The sequence below is a fragment of the Danio rerio genome, chromosome 9 (assembly GCF_049306965.1).
Source record: "Danio rerio strain Tuebingen ecotype United States chromosome 9, GRCz12tu, whole genome shotgun sequence".
Classification (NCBI taxonomy): Eukaryota; Metazoa; Chordata; class Actinopteri; order Cypriniformes; family Danionidae; genus Danio; species Danio rerio.
Window position 1 is genome coordinate 13,030,664 of NC_133184.1, and position 23,280 is coordinate 13,053,943.

At 34.0% G+C, this 23,280-nt stretch overlaps 4 protein-coding genes and 1 non-coding gene across 14 annotated transcripts in view; 4 read left to right on the top strand and 1 right to left on the bottom strand.

The window, feature by feature from the left end:
- Nucleotides 1-310: 310 nt before the first annotated feature.
- On the bottom strand, nucleotides 311-13,715 carry si:ch211-167j6.3. 8 transcript variants are annotated; one of them, XM_073912531.1, is made up of 6 exons: nucleotides 13,625-13,708; nucleotides 9,235-9,334; nucleotides 5,077-5,129; nucleotides 1,419-1,556; nucleotides 538-674; nucleotides 311-468 (listed from the first exon to the last, which is right to left on the bottom strand). In XM_073912531.1, the coding sequence occupies exons 4-6, from the start codon at nucleotides 1,532-1,534 to the stop codon at nucleotides 380-382; spliced, it is 342 nt and encodes a 113-aa protein (XP_073768632.1). In that variant the 5' UTR covers nucleotides 1,535-1,556; nucleotides 5,077-5,129; nucleotides 9,235-9,334; nucleotides 13,625-13,708; the 3' UTR covers nucleotides 311-379. The 8 variants fall into 8 exon arrangements, with proteins under 8 accessions (XP_073768632.1, XP_073768634.1, XP_073768630.1 ...); XM_073912533.1 differs by lacking the exon at nucleotides 9,235-9,334 and having other exon boundaries at nucleotides 13,625-13,715; XM_073912529.1 differs by lacking the exon at nucleotides 5,077-5,129.
- trnak-uuu (transfer RNA lysine (anticodon UUU)) lies at nucleotides 2,716-2,788 on the top strand. The gene has a single exon. It is a non-coding gene; the product is annotated as a tRNA-Lys (tRNA).
- hce2l2 (high choriolytic enzyme 2-like 2) lies at nucleotides 2,971-8,660 on the top strand. Of its 2 annotated transcripts, none has more exons than XM_001342727.8 (8): nucleotides 2,971-3,056; nucleotides 3,137-3,179; nucleotides 3,259-3,318; nucleotides 4,768-4,917; nucleotides 4,994-5,111; nucleotides 7,869-8,047; nucleotides 8,143-8,224; nucleotides 8,305-8,660. In XM_001342727.8, the coding sequence occupies exons 1-8, from the start codon at nucleotides 2,994-2,996 to the stop codon at nucleotides 8,438-8,440; spliced, it is 831 nt and encodes a 276-aa protein (XP_001342763.2). In that variant the 5' UTR covers nucleotides 2,971-2,993; the 3' UTR covers nucleotides 8,441-8,660. The 2 variants fall into 2 exon arrangements, with proteins under 2 accessions (XP_001342763.2, XP_009302798.1); XM_009304523.5 differs by having other exon boundaries at nucleotides 3,262-3,318.
- Nucleotides 10,498-16,962, top strand: hce2l1 (high choriolytic enzyme 2-like 1). Its single transcript, XM_009304522.5, has 8 exons — nucleotides 10,498-10,544; nucleotides 10,814-10,873; nucleotides 10,955-11,098; nucleotides 11,472-11,589; nucleotides 13,645-13,823; nucleotides 13,907-13,988; nucleotides 15,457-15,581; nucleotides 15,662-16,962. Exons 2-8 carry the CDS (start codon nucleotides 10,837-10,839, stop codon nucleotides 15,673-15,675), a joined length of 699 nt encoding a protein of 232 aa, XP_009302797.1. The 5' UTR covers nucleotides 10,498-10,544; nucleotides 10,814-10,836; the 3' UTR covers nucleotides 15,676-16,962.
- Nucleotides 16,963-20,155: 3,193 nt separating this feature from the next.
- si:dkey-230p4.1 overlaps nucleotides 20,156-23,280 on the top strand; it is a 48,692-nt gene continuing 45,567 nt past the window's right edge. For both annotated transcript variants that reach the window (XM_687458.8, XM_021478844.2), the window contains exons 1-3: nucleotides 20,156-20,296; nucleotides 22,179-22,332; nucleotides 22,434-22,571. In XM_687458.8, the coding sequence (XP_692550.3) occupies nucleotides 22,192-22,332; nucleotides 22,434-22,571 (279 nt within the window). In that variant the 5' untranslated portion in view covers nucleotides 20,156-20,296; nucleotides 22,179-22,191. The remainder of the gene's footprint in view (nucleotides 20,297-22,178; nucleotides 22,333-22,433; nucleotides 22,572-23,280) is intronic.

Below are 23,280 nucleotides of genomic sequence, written 5' to 3' on the forward strand. Positions count from 1 at the left end.
TGTATATGTGTAAAACTGTCATTGTATGTTTTTATTGTTGCATGTGCTTGATTCCTTTTCAGATGTATTTCACACACACAACACACACACACACACACACACACACACACACACACACACAAATGATATAAATGTTTAACAAAGTAAAAATTCTACAGAAAAAAATAAAGTCGTGTCAGTTTGGAAAAAAAACATGCAAGTAAATTATTTTCTTTTTATGATACCTTTAAGATTTCTCTTTAGCATTGAAGTTGAATTATCACTTCCTTTTAGAATGATTTCATCAAATGACACAATACATTGCACAAGGGTTATTATTTCCTCATGTTTATTGCAAGTTAAATTTGCTAAAAATAAATATTGAATTTTTGTGTTGTGTTCACTTGCGTGCTCCTCTTTTTCTCACAGTCTTGTCAGTAGTCTTACTCTGGCTGGATGAGCCCGGTTTCACTGAATTCACCTGTGAACCTGGAAAATATCAACAGCACATTATTCTGCATGTTCAGAGGGGCTACTACAGATCATGTTATGCTGTACCTTGTTCTAAGTTTGAATATGCATCAACCGCTTTCTTCAGCTGCTCACGCTTGAGTTTCAGATTACACTCCTGCTCCAGCAGACTGCTTTCCTCTGTCTGCAAACTCCTCAGAAGAGCTTGCTTTGACTCTATAGTCCTGTAACAAATGGAGAATTTCATACCTTAAGCATACTTTACAATGCATGCAGCCAGGGGCAGATTTAGCAATTTTGGGGCCCCAAGCAATTCCGGCCATAGGGCCCAGGTCCTAAAATGCACCCTTTCAACTTTTATTTAATATTTGTTTCAATAAACACTAAACACTAATTAATATAATATTTATTTCATTAAAAAACAAAAGTGGTATTAAGCAAACACACTGTAATTCAAAGTGTCAAATACAATTTCTGGTAAAGAAAACTGTTTCAGTGTTAGACATTTGTGTCTTCATTTCTAAATTGATGCACGAGGGCTAGGAAAAAAACAAGCAATAAAACATCCTCTTGTTTTTGCAGGATAAAACTGAACAAAATAAATACATAGTAGATAGTTTAGTAGTGTCGCCTCACAGCAAGAAGGTTGCTGGTTCGAGCCTCGGTTGGGTCAGTTGGTGTTTCTATGTGGAGTTTGCATGTCCTCCCTGCGTTCGAGTGGGTTTTCTCCGGGTGCTCCGGTTTCCCCTACAATCCAAAGCAATGCGATACAGGTGAATTGGGTGGGCTAAATTGTGTGTGGATGTTTCCCAGAGATTTGTTGCTGCTGGAAGGCCATCCGCAGCGTAATAATATGCTGAATAAGTTAGCGGTTATTTCTGCTGTGGCAACCACGGATTAATAAAGGGACTAACCTGACAAGAAAATAAATGAATGAATAGCTCAGTAGTGTTGCTGTACAATCATACCCAGACAAAGTAAATTCTTCCAACTGACTGATGAGATGTTTCTTCTCCTGCATGATGGCATCCAGCTCAAGTAACGAATTACACAGGCCTTCGTCTTTTTGGACCATCATCATCATCCTCTGGTCCAGCTCTTCTCTGCTAAAGAAGTATGAATAAAACTTGCTTCAATAAGTGAACCTGAAATCCTGATGCATTAAGTCAATTAATTACATAAATGATTTGGTTGTGTTTATTCACTTTAATAGGTTGTTTTGTGCATAATAAATGGATTCCAAAGGCAAATAGTGCCTCTCCATATTAGGGCACCACACTGTAAAAAATGTTTTTTGTTTACGTAAAACCAACTAAAAACAGCTTTGGTAAATTATAAAATTAAGTTAGAACATGATTAACTTAGTAAGTGACAAATGACCTAAAACATATGCTGCCAGGACTAATTGATCAAATAAGTATTTTACAGTGCACTTACAAAAATAACGATAATTTTAGTACAATTAAAATTTATTTTTATACATTATAATTGTATAATCTACTCCATATGATTATTATGATTTGTTGAATCACTTCTTGCTAAATACTCCATGGTTAACAAACTACAAAAACATGTTTGTTTTTTCTTGTAACTACTAAAACAATGGTTATAAATCATACATCCTGGATCTTTATTTCATACGGATAATTATGGTAAATTACGTAAGTATTAGTTACCATTTGTTAACGTCTTTATTTACTCGCTCCACCTCATCATTAGTAAGCTGTAGTTCTGTTTTGGCGTCCTCAAGCTGTTTTGACAAATCCTGACAAGAAAAATGCACAAAACCTGAAGCAGCGTTCGTTCATTTTCGGCGGATAAATAAATACACGCGGTGGAAAGTTTTACCTGTATTTCTTTATCGTCCTGAAACGTGACGTTTAAAGAGTTTTGTGGGGTCTTCATTACTCCAAAGCACGTTTTCTCACACAACCCGATTTTACTTTTTGGTAACGATAAACAACTTTCGCTCGACTCAACGCGTGATTACTAATAAGTAATTTGATTGAGTAACATCTGATTGGATGATACATACTAATTAGACTCCGTTTATATCGAATTTTAATGTTCATCTGTTCAGTTAAAACTTATATAAATATATTATTTGTATTATTCAAGACTAACATTAATAAATCAGTGAATCATTAAAATGATAACGGAAAAACAACATGCAGAAACAATCGCATGAACATGAACTGACTGAAAAAATGGGGCACAGCTTCATCCGCACTATTGTGATTTCCGCCTGATGAGTAGAACGCAAGAGCCCGGATAGCTCAGTCGGTAGAGCATCAGACTTTTAATCTGAGGGTCCAGGGTTCAAGTCCCTGTTCGGGCGATCAAGTTTTATGTGATCTTAGACTAAATTACAACACAGATCACACAAAGATAATAGTAGTTAAGTGGTTAAAACTGAAAAAAATTGTAACGCGAAGAAAAACAGACGTCTGGTTGGCCACTGAGGGTGCACATTATGTAACAGAGGAAGAGTACTTAAAAGGCAACCTGCCTGAAGATAGTAGACAGCAAGTCTCAGTGCACTCATGGAGTTCACACTGCTTATCGTCCTCTTTTTAGCAGGAACATGTTTGTCTTTGCCTTCTCAGGTAACTGAATACAAGTAATACGAGTGTTTATTGTGTTTTTAAGTAGCAGACCAACATATTTGGGTTCATTTCTCTTGCAGGTTTCCCCGAATTTTGGAGCAAGAAGGCAAAGGAGCTACTCTGGTAAAAGTGTGTTGTATTGATTATCATTATTTTGTGAAGATAAATGACATTTTTGAAAGTTGTATCTCTTTTTTTCTAGAAGATATTGAAGAGAATCAAACTGCAATGGATAGGATCATTGATGTGAATGACTACCAAGGTAAAGTTTTTGGAGATATGTGATGCAGATGTTTTAGCTTGTTTTGAGGTAATTTCTTAATTCTCATGTGGTGAACAAAAATTCAGAAGACTGAACAACATTTTAGTTCGATAATGTTTTTAATGTAATTTTTTTGTATGTGTATATATATTTTTTTAAATGTTAAGGTACTAAATTCTGTCTTGCAGCTTTTTAATCAATTTAAGACCTATTAACCATTTTTTGAGCATAGACCTGAAAGTTAACAATTAATTTTTATATCCAATTAAATTAACAATTAAAAACTTTATATATATATATATATATATATATATATATATATATATATATATATATATATATATATATATATATATATATATATATATATAGTAATATCTATACAATATCAAGTAAAATATTATTTACTGTCATTATGTCAAAGATAAAATAAATCAGCTATTAAAAATGAGAGAAATTGTGGAAAAAAGTAAATAGGGGGGCTAATAATTCAGGGGAGCTATTCTGAATAAAACTGTATATATATATATATATATATATATATATATATATATATATATATATTTTTTTTTTTTTTTTTTTTTTTTTTTTAAGTTTTTAATTGTTAATTTAATTGGAAATAAAAATTAATTGTTAACTTTCAGGTCTATGCTCAATATATATATATATATATATATATATATATATATATATATATATATATATATATATATATATATATATATATATATATATATATATACACACACACACACACACACACACACATTCATTGTCATGCTTTGCTTTTTTTATATATTTACAAGCCGTAAACATATTCACTTGGTAGATTATTGTGATCTGGAAAAAAATATGATTTAAAAAAAATGAAATATTTTTATTGTTATGAAAAATGCTATTTTCAAATTTTGTATGAAAAATATATTTGTATAGATAAACATTTTATTCTAAAATGAAAATAAATCAAATACATAATTTTTTTTTAGCTAAAATAAAAAGAAAAAAATTGTTTAAAGTTTTAGCTTGACATCTTTAAATAATATGATTTTGATTGGGCTTAGTACCTAATGTTCCCACTATATAAAATTATTTTCTCATTAATTTCCAGACTGTTTAAATATTTATTTTATTCACATAAAATGGACAGAGCATTCAGTGAAAGTAAAAAAGAAAAAAAATGGACTACTTTAGACTTTCCGTTGACTATAAATATTGGAAACTTTTTAAAGTAACAGTTACAACTTACTCAAGCCCCCTAACCTTAATCTAACAGTGTATGACTAATCACTTGTAGACGCCAAGTTGCGTTTTCAGTTAACAGATAAAGTGTTTTAAACATCCACAGCAATTTAATCTTCTCTAAATAACCTTTTGTGAATTGAAAAGGACTGCAAAAAGTAATTAATGAAAGAATCAATGCCAAAAAAAAGTCTTATTCTCTGTCTCTAGGTGTCTTTTCTGTGGACGGCACCAATCTCAGAGAAGGAGATATTGCTGTGTCTGGAAGGAGTCAGAAGAACTGTTTTGCCAGGAGCTGCCTGTGGACCAAATCTGTGGATGGAAATGTCTACATTGCCTACTCACTCTCTCATGCGTACGGTAAGCAGAAAACCATACACCTTTTATTATCACATACAGTGCCGCAGTAAACACTAACTTGGTTTTGGTTTGACAGACGATGCAGACGTGAAGAACATTAAGGAAGGCATGGAGCTCATCGAACAGGACACTTGTGTGCGCTTCGTGCCCAGAACTCACCAGAGGGACTATCTGGATATTCAGCCCAAAACAGGGTACATTGTAGAAGTATTCTGCAAAAGTATTAACAAAAAAACTCACTGCTGTGGCTGTTAGAAGTTTACAGCTTAAAAATACAGTCAAAAGACGTTTCTAAATGTACAGTGAACTAACATTTTCCATCAACTTATACAATGTGAATACAGCAATGTTGTGAGGTATTAACATCTACATTGTACCTATGAGATGAAACAAATACAAACATGATAAAGATTATAACTAATAACTTTTCCACAAGCAGAGAAGATATAGAATTAATATGTAAAGGTGCTCATTTACTCAACTACTACATACCAACATGCTAACACACAGCACTAAACAGCACAATAAACATTATTCTAACAACATTTAGACTTTTTTGGGTATATCTGCGCAAAATTTTGTAAATAAAAAATTGCAGATTTATGTAGAATGATTATGCATACTCAGAATGAGTATAGTAACTAAAAACTTTAAGCATGAAATAAAAAATAAGAACTATTAAACTATTATTTAAAGTTTACAATGCAAATCTAATTAGATTTATTTGTTTGGTAAACAAAGCAAGTTTCTCATGTAATACAGTGCATCTGGAAAGTATTCATGGCTTCACTTTTTCCACATTTTGTTTTATGTTATAGCCTTATTCCAAAATGGCTTAAAGGAATTTATTTCCTCAAAATCCTACTCATAATACCTCATAATGACAATGTGATTTTTTTTGATTGTTGCAAATTTATTAAAAATAAAAAATCACATCTACATAAGTATTGACAGCCTTTGCCGTGAAGCTCTAAATTGAGCTCAGGTACATTCTGTTTCCACTGATCATTCTTGAGATGTTTCAGCAGCTTAATTGGAGTTCACCTGTGGTAAATTCAGTTGATTGGACATGATTTAAAAAGAAATACACCTGTCATACACCTGCATGTTAAAGCTATGTGCAAACCAAGCATGAAGACAAAGGAATTGTCTGTAGACCTCCAAGATAGGATTGTCTTGAGGCACAAGGCTGGGGAAGGTAACAGAAACATTTCTGCTGCTCTGAAAGTTCCAATGAGCACAGCGGCCTCCATCATCCATAAGTGGAAGATGTTTGGAACCTTACCTTAGTCAGGGAGGTGATCAATAACCAGATGGTCACTCTTGCTGAGCTCCAGCGTTCTTCTGTGGAGAGAGGAGAAACTTACAGAAGGACAACCATCTGTGCCGCAATCCACCAATCAGGCTTGTATAGTAGATGGCCAGACGGAAACCCCTGAAATTTGCTAAAAGGCATCTGAAGGACTCTCAGACCATAAGAAACAAAATTCTCTGGTCTGATGAGACTAAAATTGAACTTTTTGGAGTGAATGCCAGGCGTTACCTTTGGAGAAAACCAGGCCCCGCTTATTACCAGGCTAATACCATCCCATGGTGGCAGCATCATGCTGTGGGGATATTTTTCATCAGCAGGAACTGGAAGACTAGTCAGGACAGGGGGGAAAGATGAATGCAGCAATGTACAGAGACATCCTGAGTGAAAAACTTCTTCAGAGTGCTCTTGACCTCAGACTGGGGCGACGGTCCATCTTCCTGCAGCACAATGACCCAAAGCACATTGCTAAAATATCAGTGGAGTGGCTTCACAACAACTCAGTGAATATCTTTGAGTGGCCCAGCCAAAGCCCAGATCTAAATCCTATTGAACATCTTTGGAGAGATCTGAAATTGGTTGTACACTGTCGCTTTCCATCCAACCTGATAGAGCTTAAGAGGTACTGCAAAGAGGAAAAAGCAAACAATCCCGAAGACAGGTGTGCTAAGCTTGTGGCATCATATTCAAAAAGACTTGAGGCTGTAATCTCTGCCAAAGTATTGAGCAAAGGCTGTGAATACTGATGTACGTGTGATTTAAAAATATATATATATTTTAGCTTTTTTATTTTCAATAAATTTGCAACAACTTTTTTCACATTGTCATTATGGGGTATTGTGTGTAGAATTTTGATGAAATTAATTAATTTAATCCATTTTGGAATAAGGCTGTAACATAAAAAAATGTGGAAAAAGTGAAGCGCTATGAACACTTTCTGGATGCACTGTATAAATACTTAAACACAGTTTGTAAATAAATGATATCAATAGTTTATAAAATTACTGGAATTAATATAAAAACCAAATAAATGTATATTTATTAGTTTGATCTCACAAGGGAACATAAGTATTTTGCGTTTTGTCAGTTTAGTTGCTAATTCCTACGAAAGTTTAGTCATACGAAAAAGTATGATTTTAAAAGTAGGCATCGCACATAACCCCACCCCTAACTTCAACCCTCATTGGGGGATGAGCAAATCATACTAAATAGTACGAATGTGTACGAATTAGCCACTAAATCAAAAAGTTACGATTTGATGTGAGCTCGTGTTGATATTTACACACAATTACATAAGTAAATAAATACACTGTTTCTGTGTGGGCCTACATACTGTATAATTTTAATGTGCATACCTGATGCAAAACAAAACTAAAAAGAAAGATAGTAATCAACAACAACAAACTACCCACATACACAAATAAATTTAAGTGTCTCGCTGGGAACTGAAAGTCAGTTTACGGTTATTAATTGTATTGAGTAAGAAAACGTACAATTTACTATTAACCGATTATTACAGTAGTGCTTTTTATATATTTTCCGTCTTATTAAAATCACAGCCGTTTTTTTTAAAGAGTATAAACATCTTTAATATTAACATTGGCTTCACCCTGAGTGGATCTCATTGTTTCTTATCAAGGTGTTGGTCATATTTGGGGGCACGTGGTGGTAGACAAACCATTTCTCTACAATCGCCCGACTGCACCGGGTCTGGGGTCACTGTGCATGAGCTGATGCATGCTTTGGGCTTTGTGCATGAACAATCCAGAGCCGACCGGGACAAGTATGTGACCATCATGTGGTCTAATATATGGAAAGGTACAGTAATGTCCTTATATTTTTAGATGTAAAGTCAATATGAAGTTGTTTAATCGATTACTCACACTTCTGTTCATATATTTAAATATTTATAGACAGGCTGAGGAATTTCGAAAAGTTTAAAACAAACAATTTGGACACCCCGTACGACTACAGCTCTGTGATGCACTTTGGAAAGTAAGTCAACATTCATTTGAAATGATAACTGAAGAGATGTTTAAAAAGTGCAATTATCATAGAATTATTGTTTATTTCAGGTATGCCTTTTCTGAGGATGGAGAACCAACTATTGTGCCGAAAAGGAACTGGAATGTGAAGATTGGACAGAGATTGGGACCCAGCGACTTGGATATAATGAAGATTAATAAACTGTACAGCTGTAATATGCAGTAAAGTCCATACACAGCAACGAATGATCCATCAGAAGGATTTTATCTGAGATTAATGCTTATTTTAACACTTTGCTTGACATTAAATAGTTAATTTTGAGATTGCTAATATAATAATAATTATTAATCATTTTATTTTGTAACCAGCTGTTTCAGTTTATATATCCTTTCATGTTCAGATATTCTGACATCATGTCTCAAATAAACACATTACACCAATAAAACGTTTCCATACTATTATTTTTCATTCATTCATGTCACTGTGAAATGTTTTAAACATCCAAATGAGAGCTGCATTAAAATCAATCACACTGGTCACAGTCAAATAAAGAATCAGCTCAACTCAGAGCTAATAAATACGTATGAAGTCATTGACACTATCAATTACACAAGCTGAATTTTAAACAACCGGTTATTAGCTGTAATGCACAAATGATAAGTTTAAGAATGGGATGAGGGGTATTTACACACACCATGTGTTTGGTATATATTGTAAACACTGCTCAAATGATTATTAAGATGCTGTTCAGGGATAAAGATGAGTTTGAAGACTGCATGCATGTGTTCTGCTTGCTCAGGGTGAATAACACTAGAATCAGCACAATTTCAGACTATCATTGTAGTGATCAATCTTAAAAATGCTGAAGTGTCGAGTCACAGCTAACTGTTGATGCGAATGCTTCACAAACCTTTCATTAGCGAAATACACCAATATGAAATAATCACACAGGATGCAACTGGGTGTAAAGATGGGTGGTTCTCTGAGTAGGCATATATGTTCAGTCTGAATGACCTTACCTTTAGTTTGCGGTTGCATCCAGGACGCACTAAAAAGTGACCACCAAGATGCTCTGTGTGGGTATTTTTGTGGGATTGGTGTTAGAATCCTGGTCTTTACCTGTGCAGGTAGGAATGGCAGAATTTTACTTTGAAAAATAATGGTTCTTTTTTTGCCATTGATAGATTTATGAAGATATATAACTTTTGTGAAATCTTTACCTTGCACATAATGCTTTATATAGTAGAGTTATTCTTTGGGTTGTTAAAATATGTTTCAAATTAAGAAAAGAAATGCTCGTTTTAAGAACTGTTGGTTAGTTCACCACAAAAAAGACCACAAAGATGGCTCACAAACTCACCTTTGACTTGTACCAAACAGTTAGAGGTTTTTTTTTTTCTGTTGAACACAAAGGAATATATTTCTAAGGATGTTTAAAACCTATAACCATTGACTTCCATAGTAGGACAAACAAATAATAGTAAATGGTTATATGTTTTCAGCTTTCCTTAATATGTATATATTTTTGTGTTCAACCAAGCAAAAATAAAACAACAACTACAAATGCTTTCAGAACATTTAGACATTTTAAGAGTCAAAAGTAAATAAAAGGATGAACTATCACTTTAAAGCTAAAATTAATTTTTAATGCATTTTAAAGCAATGCTGCAACTGTTAATGAGATTTAAATAATTTCATCAACAGGCGCATTAACTTACACATTTATTTATATATTTTTTTGGGGTTATTAACACTTTTGAACTGCATTTCATTCTTAAATACACTGAACACTTTCTTTACTGGTATTGATTGATTGTTCCATGGAGCCTTTTTATTACACAAAAAGTTCTTTATCATAGAAAAATGTTTTTAGGATTGCGGAAATGTTTGGAGCAGAACTGAAGGTCCCACATTATCATACAAAAGCAAACACTGTAAAAAATTAAATGATAAAAAGTCATGACAACCAATGTTTGGTGTTACTTTTAGTTAATTTAATAAGTTAATCCGGTTTTAACAAAAAATTTTGTAGCTGTACAAAGTTAACAACATATTTTAGTTAGCTTGACTGATTTAAGTTGAGAGGACTTGAAAAGTTAATTTGCTTCAACTTTTTTAAATTGATTAAATAATTTTTTTTTTTTACAATGAATTTATCATAACACATATAGACCATGTGCCATTGGTAACTATTAGTAAACATAACCTGTTTTAAATCCCTTTTTTGTGTTATGTATGTGCTATAGATGTCTTATAAACATCTTTATTCTTTATTAGAACTCTTCATTGGTTCATCAAACCAGACTGAGGTCAAAAAGAGAGTACACAGGTAAACTATATTCAACAGTATGCTGTTTTTATATATATATATATATATATATATATATATACAGTATATATATATATATATATATATATATATATATATATATATATATATATATATATATATATGTGTGTGTGTGTGTGTGTGTGTGTGTGTGTATGTGTGTGTGTATGTATATATATATATATATATATATATATATATATATATATATATATATATATATATATATATATATATGGTAAATACACTATTTCTACTCTACTCGACAGAGCAATATGTGGACCCAGAAGAGATGAACGCCATGGACAGGATCCTCAGAGCAAATCAACGTATGTGCACCACAGATGCAAATATCTATTTTGGCTCGTAAAATGACTATTTGAAAGCATGTGGTTATCGTCCTCCGCCAGTCTCCAGAGGGTTTCCATTAAGAGAGGGAGACATACTGAGTCCAGGATCCCGCAGTGCCATTACCTGTCTAGGAGATTCCTGCCGCTGGCCCAAAGCTGTGGACGGATTTGTGTATGTACCATACATCATGTCCACATTATATGGTAAGTATAAGATAATGCACTGTAAAAAATGCTGGGTTCCACACAATTCCTTCATGTTGTTTCAACTTAAATCAATTAAGTTCACTCAACAGTTTTTGCCAAATTAAGTAGATTGACATAATACAATAAAGTTGACCTAAAAACCTTAAGAATTGTGTTTTCAACTCAAATTAATTAAGTTTACTTAATAGTTTTTCAAATGTACGTAAGTAGATTGAACATAAAACGCTAGGTTGTTCCAAACAAAACCTTAAGAGTTGTGTTGTTTTAACTCAAATCTATTATGTTGGACAAACCCTAAATGTAATTTTTTGACTAAAGTGAGTCCATGCGTCGTCATAGTTCTGAATTATTTAATTTTTCTCTCCAACAGATGATATGGACAGAATCACGATAGAAACAGGGATGTTGGACATTTCCTCGTCAACCTGTGTAAAGTTTGTCCCTCGCACACATCAAGCAAACTTCCTCAATATTCAGCCTAGATATGGGTGAGTCCAATGGATTCATTTTAAGTCATTTATTAATGTTTGGATTGATTGGTGCCACTGGCGTAGCTGATACACTGCCCCTTCTCCCCCCTGTTCCACGTTGACAGTATGCACACAAATTCAATAGACAGCATTGGCAATTTAATATTTACACTAATAGAAGAAGCTGTATTAATAATATTGTGGCTCAAAAAGGAATATGGATAAATGATATTATTAGAGTCTATATAGTGAGTGTGTATGTACAGTCATGCCTTTTGTTTATTTGTTTGTTTTATTAATGAATTCCTTAATCTTCATTAATTTTTGGACATGGCATATGCTGTATGATGTACAATAAAAGTATGTGAAAAAAACTGAAAAGTTATTTATATATATATAAGTGTTTTTAAACTAAATATTGTTTTTTTAATTTTATTGAATTTGAATTTATTTATTTTTTTAGCAATAAATTGCGATATTTAAAGACTAATTAATTAAAACCACATTATCATTATGATGAATTAACATTACACTGAAATCACAACTTTTTGTGTGTGTGTGTGCCACCCCTAGATTCAGTGCAGCCTCTTCTAGCCACCCCTAAAAAAAAAAAAAAAATCTGGGGGCGCCTCTAGGCAGCAGCAGTTCATCTGTAATTTATTGCAAATCAATTATAGCAAAATCCTATACTGTATTTACATTTACAGCCTCATTTATCTTGCTCTATATGTAAATATAGTATTCTATACAGCAGCAGTTCACAAACTCGGTTCTGGAGGGCCGGGGCCTGGAGCTCCAACTCGCCTCAACACACCTGCAAGGATGTTTCTAGAAAGCCTAGTTAGAGCTTGATTAGCTAGCCCAGGTGTGTCTGATTGGGGTTTGAACTAAACTTTGCACCGGCCCTCCATCACTGAGTTTGAGAACCCCTGTATATTGTATATAGTCATTTTCATTAAGAACTTAAAATACTGTAACATACTGCACAACCATCCTATAGTAAAATACAGTTTATATTACAGTTAAATACTATGTAAAACTGTTAAAACTATATTATAATCTGTTGACTAGCCCATAACTTGTTGGTACACAGATGTTTTATGTTTATTTTAACCTTTAAAATGTATTTTAGGACCTTGATCTTATGTTGTTGGAAACTGAATATCTAACTCTTTAGATAAACAGAATGATTTATTAAAAAATATGATTAGTTTGTGTGTAAAATAATGTATGCAGAAATTAATTTGAATTCTTATAAAACAAATACTGGCAGCTTATTATTAGTTTTTGTCCCATTATTTACATGACCCAGACGATATATCATTTCAAACTACATTAATTTATTCATTCATTTTCTTTTCGGCTTAGTCCCTTTATTAATCCGTTGTCGCCACAGCGGAATAAACCAGCAACATATCCAGCACGTTTTTACGCAGCGGATGCCCTTCCAGCCCCAACCCATCTCTGGGAAACATCCACACACACTCATTCACACTCATACACTACAGACAATTTAGCCTACCCAATTCCCCTTTTACCGCATGACTTTGGACTGTGGGGGAAACTGAAGCACCTGGAGGAAACCCACGTGAACGCAAGGAGAACATGCAAACTCGACACAGAAACACCAACTGACCTAGCTGAGGCATGAACCAGAGACCTTCTTGCTGTGAGGCGACAGCACTACCTACTGCACCACTGCGTCGCCAATAAGTGATGTTAAATATGTATTACTGTGATTACAAATGAATTATTTTGCAGCAAAACAGTATTTTAAATGCTCAATATATTCATTTACTAATTAATTTTAATAATTTAAGGTACAAAATGTTACTGGGGCAGTACAATTTCCAAATATACACTGCTGTATGTAAATTTATTTAATTTAATATTTAATTTAAGCGTGCGTATGAATATCATCAAAGTACAACAACAGTAAATATTAGAGGTAACATGTACATACAGTTTAGTAATAGTACAAACCTTTAGCACAGGTACGACTGACAGACAGCATTTGTACCTATATCATTTTATTTATTTACTAATAAAATACCTCACTGTTTGTCCCGTCAGCTGCTGGTCATATCTGGGAATGACAGGAGGCAGTCAGACGGTCTCTCTGCAGTCTCCAGGCTGCATGTGGTCAGGAGTGGCGTCCCATGAGCTCATGCACGCTCTTGGTTTTGTACACGAACAGTCCCGCTCTGACCGTGACCGCTACGTTTCCATCCTATGGGAAAACATCATAGAGAGTGAGTTATCATCCAGCAGTGCTGTAATTATTTGAGCTGAGGCATTTGGTATGGTAGTGATATGCGTGGTTCCTTTCATACAGATCAAAGACACAACTTTAGAAAGTATGAGACCAACAACCTCAATACCGCATATGACTACAGTTCTGTCATGCACTACGGGAGGTGAGTATTGGAAATCTAGTGTATAATGTGCGCAGTAATAAAACTCTTAAAGTGTTAGCTCACCCAAATATAAAAATGCTGTTATTTCTTGCTCATCCTCATGTTATTATTTGCTCACGACATTTGTTAATCTTCAGAACAAAAATTAAGATATTTGATCCTCCAAAGACAGCAACGATCATGAGATTCAAAGCGTTCCATAATGGTATATACAGTAAGAAGCTCCAAGAACAACTGAAAAGTTATTTTTAGTTTTTTTTTTTGTGCACAAAAGTGTTCTTGGATCTTCATGATTATTGTTGAATAGTTTTCATAGTTTCATTGTTTTTTTTTTTTTTTTGCCTAATGTAAAAAACATGCAATATGCATCTAAATGTTTCTTTTGTCTCACTTTATTAATCTGTTCAGATCAATTTCAATTACAGCTCTTTTTTAAAGGCTGTTTTCTCAAAATGAGAGCCTTGGAGCCATACATCTCTGCTTCAGCAATACTTACATATAACAAACAACACAGTTTCACATAAACAACATTTCATGTTACTAAGAAATGCTAAAAATATATATTTTTTCTGACTTTTCCTAGCGTTTGGAATAAAGAGATTTCCCAAATCACTTCCACAAAGACCTAATTCTAATTAAAATGAAGACTAATGGAACCTGACTTCCTCTATTGTTCACATTGTTGTGCTATAAATGTTTGCAAATCTGTGCATCTTTAATCAATTAATTAACATAACATTTTAATCAATCTTAGTTAACTGTTGGGAAGTATGGGGTTAAATATTATCAACAATGTTTTTTATCCTCTATTCACCTGCTGTGTTTTGCCTTAATACTCAAAATTGTATTGTAAATTAGAGGGGGGCCTATAATTCTGTAGGCACAGGACATCAACATGACGTCATATTGACGTTATACCACAACGTCGTAGGGATGTTGGATGTTGTTTGGAAAAAAAAATGAGTTGACGTCAGAACACAAAGTCTGGTCGACGTCCATGTCCAATAATCAACCTAAAATCAGCCAAATGTCAACGTTAAATCATGTTACACCTTGATGTTGTATGGATGTTACCACTATGACATCTCTCAGACGTTTGATTTTGGTCACTTTGCATCACAACCTAAAATTAACCAAATATCATGGTAATTTGACGTTGTCATGGACGTCAAAATAAGATCGTCCTTAGAGGCTGGCTAGATATTGAATTTTGGTCACCTGACGATATGACCTAAATCTAACCTTATATTAACATCTTATGATTTTGTGTTCCTGCTGGGATGCCCCTTTTTACAACATGTAAATTAAGTCTCTGACTTCCTCAGACTAAGTATGTGACATTTCACCTCAAAATACCCAGAAGAAAACGTTTGAAATTGCCACTTTTAAAATTTGATCCAAAACATGGCTTTTTGGTATTTGTTGCTTTAAATTTAACCAATAAACAAAAACTGGTGCACACACACAGGTATGCCTTCTCAGAGGATGGGGGGCCCACCATCATTCCTAAACCAGACCCTTACATTCCCATTGGCCAGAGAGACGGACCAAGTATTCTGGACATTCACAAAATAAACATCTTGTATAACTGTGGTAAGGATTTGATTCACTTTTTGTAACTTAGTTTTCTATATGCTTGACATCTGTTGATGTGTTTTGCTTGTGTCCAACAGGTGGCCTTGTGTGAAACATTGATTGGAATAGATCTACCAACAGACATCATAAATTTAAAACTCACATTTCCTTCTAATGTTAAGTGTTATGAGAAGTCCAGAATTATGTGAAAATGTATGTTTTCAAAAAAGACATGTTGATCATGATCCCCTACAGCACTAGAACTGTTTTTGGACTAATGACTAGGGCCAGACGGAATCTGCGGATGTTTTTTGCTATTTTTGAGGAGAATTTTGCTAAAAATCTGCGGATTTCTGCTGAATTATTTTGGGAGTATCGTAACTAAAACCTTAATATATGAAAAAAAAATAATATCTTTTTAACATTTATTTAATGTTAAAATGCAAATCCAGTCAGATTCATTTTATTTGGTAAACAAAGCAAGTCTCTTATAAAAAAATCTACTAAAAGACAGAAAATTTTACTGTACAAACTGCATTGTACATAAATCAGATGAACATTTTCATATTAGTCAATAATTTCAGTTTAAAAACTGAATATATATAAATTCACACTCATTTACTCAAGTAAATCAACAGAATTAATGATGGGCTAAAAATCTGCAGAATTCTGCGGAAAATCTGCAAGAAATTTGTGGAATTCTGTGCACCCAGATTCCGTGTAGGCCTACTAATGATATGCTGTATGAAAGTATCCAAAATGAAAGGTTTTTAGAAATGCATGTTTTGTATTCATATTGGTTTGATATCATTTTGAAATTTATTTATTATAGTTTTAATTAAATGAACCTTAATACTTTATGTTGTGGTAGAGGTCAGAACTAAGTCAAGTAATCTTTTACTAAATTATATGTTATGCTCAATGAAGACATTAATTCAAGTATGTTTTGACATTTATTTTCCCAAAAGTTATATGAAACATTAAAGTGGACAGATTGTTTGGATTTAAAATGCTTTCTATGAAATCCTTTTTTGAGTTCAATTTGGAGCAGACAACAAAACAACATCCTTGTTTTTGACCTATCTATGCATTAATCATAATTTTTCAAAAATAAAAAAGTATTAAAAAATATTTTCATTATAATTTCATTTTAATATTAACAATTTTAGTTTTTATTATTGTTTTTATGAATTGCTCATTCATATATCATTGGGCAGTCATAACATGACACATTTTTAAACTGAGCTAATAGATCTGCAAGGTTCCTTTCATAAAATATCACACGAAATTATGAATTCACAAATTATAACATTAGATTTTAGAACTGCTATATTTAGGATTGAGTGTCATTATCTTCACTGATATAATGAACATGACAATAAATCCCATAACAGACCAGTCTTGAGTTACATTTATATGTCATTTTGTAAGACCATTCAAAACATGACAGAAATGCAAAAACATTTAACTTCTGCCAAAAACTATAGATGATTTTTTTTTTACCTCTAATGTGCTCTCTTGTGTTGAAAACCCATCTTCATGGACATCCTTGACCTTCCCCTCCGTCGTCTCTTTCTGCAAATTCTTGCAGTCACCTTTGGCTTTTCACTGTCCAGGGTTAATAAACTCCTCAGAAAGTTGAAGGAGAGGTAGAGAGACAGATATGCCAGAAAAAGATAACAGGACCATAGAATCAGCATGCCATCCAAAAATAAATTTGAATCAAAAATAAAAGCATCAAAAGAGTGATTGCCAAAAAAATCACCTATTTCTCTCTTTAAATCTTTGAAATAAATCTAATCCAGTACAGTATAGTGAACTGATAACCTGAAATGTGCTGCAACCCTTCATCTTGTCTACTCTTAATTCAGGTAGTCTATGCTAATCAGCTTGGATTAGATAGTACTCTCGCCTATCTTTAATTATTAAGATTTTGCAAAACCCTTACTGACTAGACTTAAGTTTGGCAGAGGCTTGTTAGACATTTATGATTGAATCTTGTACTCTAACCAATATGTGACAATAAAAACAATAAAAGAAGTATTACTGATGCCACAGTACTCATAAAAGACTATAGATGGTCTTGAGATTCTGATTTGTGTAAGCCACTTTTAAATCCCATGAAGCCACAGGAGTGGATTTGTAAATGGTGAATGGTGTGATCTCATGTCTGGATTACATTCATTCTAAATAATATGCATTTTAGTGGTCTCAATGTAGTTACTTTTTCAGAAAATGTGTATCCACTCAAGGGAGTGTTTGATTTTGTCTGAAGCATATGGTGAATATCTAAATTTAAAGTGTTAAAGGCTGAAATTAATAGATCAAAATAAAGTAAAATAGTAATTGTGTGCAATATTTATTCTAATAATATTCAAGTGTCTCCTTTTTTAATACATGTTTTTTTTTTTTTTTTAATTTCTGTTTCATTCAGAACTGTCATAATTTCCAGAATACATTTATTTGGTGTGAACAATGAATAAACAATGATAAAGTGATTTGTTGTCCTGGATTAAAGCATAATCAGAAATAAAAACAAACATAAATATATAAATGTATATATTGACACCATCAAACAAACTGTTAGTAACTACAAAAATATTACAGTTTTGACCTTCTGGCAGTGTTGGGAGAACAAGTAAGTTCAGGTCACTTGTTTTTACGTAGAATCTTCTTCTTGTTTTATTAGCTTGCAAACTGTGTGCATTACTGCCATCTGCTTGACTGAAGTAAGTAACCCCGCTGATGCTATACCACCCAATCCACTCCAAGCTGGTATCAAACCAGAAATCTTCCACATAGGAGTCGGGTGCTGTACCAAAGAGGCTAAAGTCCTTAGCCTACAGCGTCTGTCGCTAGAGCACCTTTTAGAGGTCAGAGGAGTGAGGTTTACCTGCACAGCACTTACTAGCTGGCCTCTGTTACACAAGCAGTTTTATTTTCAGAAATTCTACAACTGCTTACTTGTTCATTAATTGTGTTCCAGGCAGACTCAATAAATATTGTTATCAGGAGTACATGTTTCACAGATTCTGGTTCAGTTTCTTATAATATAACAATGATAATGAAAATAATTAATTTATACAGTGCTTTTCTGGGCACTCAAACTTTACACATGGTGGGGGAAGGGGGATCCACCACCAATGTGCAGCAATCACCTGGATGACGCGACGGCAGCCATTTTGTGCCGGACTGCACACCACACACCAGCTGATAGGTGGAGAGGAGACAGAAGCTGCGTCCCAAATCGCATACTTATGCACTATTCTACGCCATTTTGTAGTATAAATAGTGTAAGTAGTGCGTTCACACTGAAAACTCTGAAAATAATAAGTGTACTTTAATTACCCGGATGATGCACTCAGTCAGCCTGTAAAATGAAGTGTGTATGATGGACACTTCACGCACTCAACGACCGCAGGTTTGCTTACGTAGGCGGAGCTATTGGACGCACATGTTGGATAACTTTATTTATTTTGGATGGTGAAAGCAAAATTCTCCTACGAGAGTGATTATAGCGCCTCCTGATAGTGAATGCGGCAATATTCACGGCAGGTATTATTTGATAATTCGGTCGTTTATTTCACTTATTTGGCAACTGTCAAACGTCAATAGGGAAACGGTTTGAATTTCCGCTTAGTAAAAAAACATTAGTGTGCCATTTGGGACGACAATACATACATGTACTATCCTGTTGAGTGCGTAAGTGTATAAGTACATAGTGCATGAGTGCATAGTGTATAGTGTGCCATCTGGGACGCAGCAAGAATGATGAAGCCAATTATGATATGGGGAGAGTTGGGAGGCCATGATGAACAGAGGCCAGTGGGCAAATTTTGGCCAGGATGCCGAGTGAAACCCCGACTGTTTTTCGAAGGACTTCCTAGGATTTTTAATGATCACAGAGAGTCAGGACCTCTGTTTAATCTCTCATCCGAAAGATGGCGCTCACTGAGCAGTATAGAGTTCCCTTCACTACAATGGAGCATCAGGACCCACACAGACCGCAGGTTGAGCACCCCCTTCTGGCCCTACTAACACCACTTAAAAGCTTATAAAATTTTTCTAAAATGTTTATATGTATTTTTTCTATGTTCAAAGTAGCATACACAATAACTTATAGAAATGTTTTTAAAATTAGACTATGTGGGATATATTTGTGTGGAAATCAATGATTAGACCCTCTATCCTGCCTTTTGTTTTTTTTTCTATTTCTTTTCTCTTATTAAATCATTCTTGTTAAGCCATAACAAGATAAGTGAAATACTTATGTTGTAAAATGAAATTGCACATGCTAGCATTTAAAAATACACAGAAAGAGAATCTTCCGTCCAAACCGTGTTATTTATTAAATTACCTATTAATTGCATTTTATTAACGTCTACCCATACCTTAACCCTCACAGCAATGTAAAATATGAATTATTGTTGTACACTGTCACAAATAAATAATGCTTAATATTGATGTGAGAGTTTAGTGACTCCTGCTGGTCCAGTAAATATCTACAGCACAGTGTTAAGCGAGTGTCTCCCAGTCGCGTGGTGGCGCTGTTCAGACTGCTCGCATTGGCGCACGCGGGCTGCTGCTCATTCAAAACACTCGACTATACAGTTTCAAATCCGGATGCTCCAGGAGAGCAGAAAAACATCATGAAAACACACTTATATTTGAGTCTTTGCGTGGTATACAGAAGTATGTAAATGGCCACAAAGAAGTAATCGGCATTCTCACAAGTAAGCTACTACATTATATTTGCACTTTAACAAGCGATCAGAGTTACGCGTGAAATGTTATTATCTGGATCAGACATTGATATCTGAATTAGATGTAGTCATACTGAAATTCTCCCGTACTGTAACGTAATGTAATGACTGAATGACCGAAGGAAAGTCTGGCTTAATAGAGCTATCAAATCACAGTGCGCTATTTATCATCGTATTTAAGCTGCATATAAACTTTAATACAATGTGTTGTCTATGATCACTTTCTGCTAGAAAGGTTTGCCAGTACTTCATAGTAGACATTAGATACAAAAAAAATTGTTGCATTAAGGCAAGAAACTGCTAACAAAAATCTTTTCATGATTTACCAGATCAAATTCAAAATGTGATCTGTTTGAAAAGTGTTTTCCCCAGTGTTATGTGAAGAAAACTTCCAAAATGCACCTTTAATTAAAATTCCGAATTATGGCGTGAAAAACATAAGTTTACAAATCCCCTTCTGTAAAAAAAAAACATTTACTTCATGTCAAATTAAATGTATAAAACAAGAATTTTCAAATTGAATGCATTCATTCAGTGTTCAGATTTGTGTGCAAAATGTATTTAAAATTTGTAGAAAACTTGTGATAAAAATGCTTTGAAACCTAATATATTCAATCAACTGTAAAACATAGTGATAACTATTAGTTATTGATTTTTTTACCCTCTTCACCTACATTCTTGCCTTAAAGTGACAGTTTACCCAGAACTGTACATTTATCCAATATTTAGACACTCAAGTGGTTTCAAACCTTTATCCATTTCTTTGTTTTGTTGAAGAAAGCTGAAAGTAGGAAAAACAAGTGCCGTTGAGGTCAGTGGAGGTTTCCAGCATTCTTCAAAATATGTTCTTTTATTCATTCATTCATTTTCTTTTCGGCTTAGTCCCTTTATTAATCAGGGGTCGCTACCAGCAGAATGAGCCGCCAACTTATCCCACACATGTTTTACGCAGCGGATGCCCTTCCAGCTGCAACCCAACACTGGGAAACACCCATGCTTAATCTTTCACACACATACACTACGGATAAATTGGCTTATTCAGTTCACCTGTACTGCATGTCTTTGGACTATGGGTGAAACCGGAGCACCTGGAGGTAACCCACGCAAAAACAAGGAGAACATGCCAACTCCAACCCAGGGCTCAAACCAGCGACCTTCTTGCTATGAGGCGATTGTGTTACCCACTGCGCCACCGTGATGCCCTATATTATTTAATTCTTTTATTTTCAACAAAAGAAAGAAACTCAAATATATTTGAAAGAAATGGAGGGTAAGTAACGGATGGCAGAATTGTCATTTTTGGGTGAACTATCCCTTTAATGTTGTCAGCAGAGATGCTCTAATCAGGATTTTTGCAGCCAATCTCAAGTACCGATTCCTTGTTATGGTGATCAGCTGATACAGAGTACCGATTCTAAAGCTTAATAATGCATAAAGCACATTTCCTCTCTAAGTATGATACTTGAGTGAAGTTTTTTCCTTACCGAAGAGAATAAATTAATGATGTTGCATATAATCCCTTAAACACGCCTCTTATAACCATTTGATGTGAACATGTCATGGCCAGAAGCAACTTTACAGAAAGTGACAAAGCAATTTGGAAATGTTGCAAATGATGGAAGAATAATTCAACATGTCACAATCAAGAAAGTTTGGAGCACATATTTGATGCATAAGAAGTTAAAATGCACATCTAAAAATTCATTAACTCTTTACTTAAAGGAAACGGGCCTATAAACTGCTGTTTATTGCAGTACGTGTATTGTAAGAAGTTATACTAGTTTCTAGAATAGAATTCAAGCAATCAGTGCGTCACATTATATTTTATTATTTATTATTATTATTTTTGCAGCTGATGGCTGAATATGGAATCAGAACTGTTGATTGGCTGGCAGGAGGAGAGGGCAGAGCTGAGGGCGGAGCTTTCACGTCTGCAGGATGAATTGGCTGAGAGTAGAGCGGAGAGGGAGGAGCTTGATTCTCGAGCTCAAGCGTTGACTGACAGGGTAAGAGGAGTCGGTTGTCCATCAATAACTTGTGTGATCCATCAGCAACAGAGAGTACACATGCTAAAATGATGTTCTCTGTGTGTGTTTGTGCTGCTCAGCTGTCTCAGACGCTGGACCCTTCTCTGTCATCATCAGTGCGTCTGGATGAAGAGCAGAGAGAATGGAGGAAGAAGCTCAGAGAGGGCAGAGAAAGAGAAGCCAGACAGGCTCTGCTCATCCATAAACTTCAGCACAAGGTGTGAAACCACACAAACACAATCATGCAATCCTATTTCTACCACCAATAAAGCCCATTTGTATGGACGCTCTAAAAGGACTTTGTGATTTATAATCAAACTGAATAAAAATCAATATTTAAAGGCACAGGCTTTCTCCCAAGGAATTTGCCATTCACTTGCAAAACTTTTGTTATGGAAAGAATATGAGCTGCAGGAGAATTATGATCTTTTAAAAACTTTTTTTGTTGATATTTATCTCTTTTCAAAGTTTCTTGCAGAAAGCAATACCCCTGCAAAACATTCTTTTATATATACACACTACCGGTCAAATGTTTGAATTCATTTTTTTTCTTTTTTTTTTTTTTTTTTGAAGAAAATGATTCTGTTCATCAAGGCAGCATCTATTAAAAATAATTAAAAAAATATTTATTAAAATTTTAAATAACTGCTTTTCTATTGTATATAGTTTGAAATTATAACTCTAATCATTATTGTTTTTATTAATATTACCATTAGTAATATTATTATTATCATTAATAATAATAATAATAATAATAATAACAACAACAGTAATTAATATTAGAGTGATTTCTGACGGATCAAGTAACTTTGAAGACTTGAGTAATGAAGCTGAAAATTGATCTTTTAAATCACTAGAATAAATTATTGAATTAAATTCTAAACTACTTTTGAACAGTTATTTTATAGTGCAATAACATTTCATAAT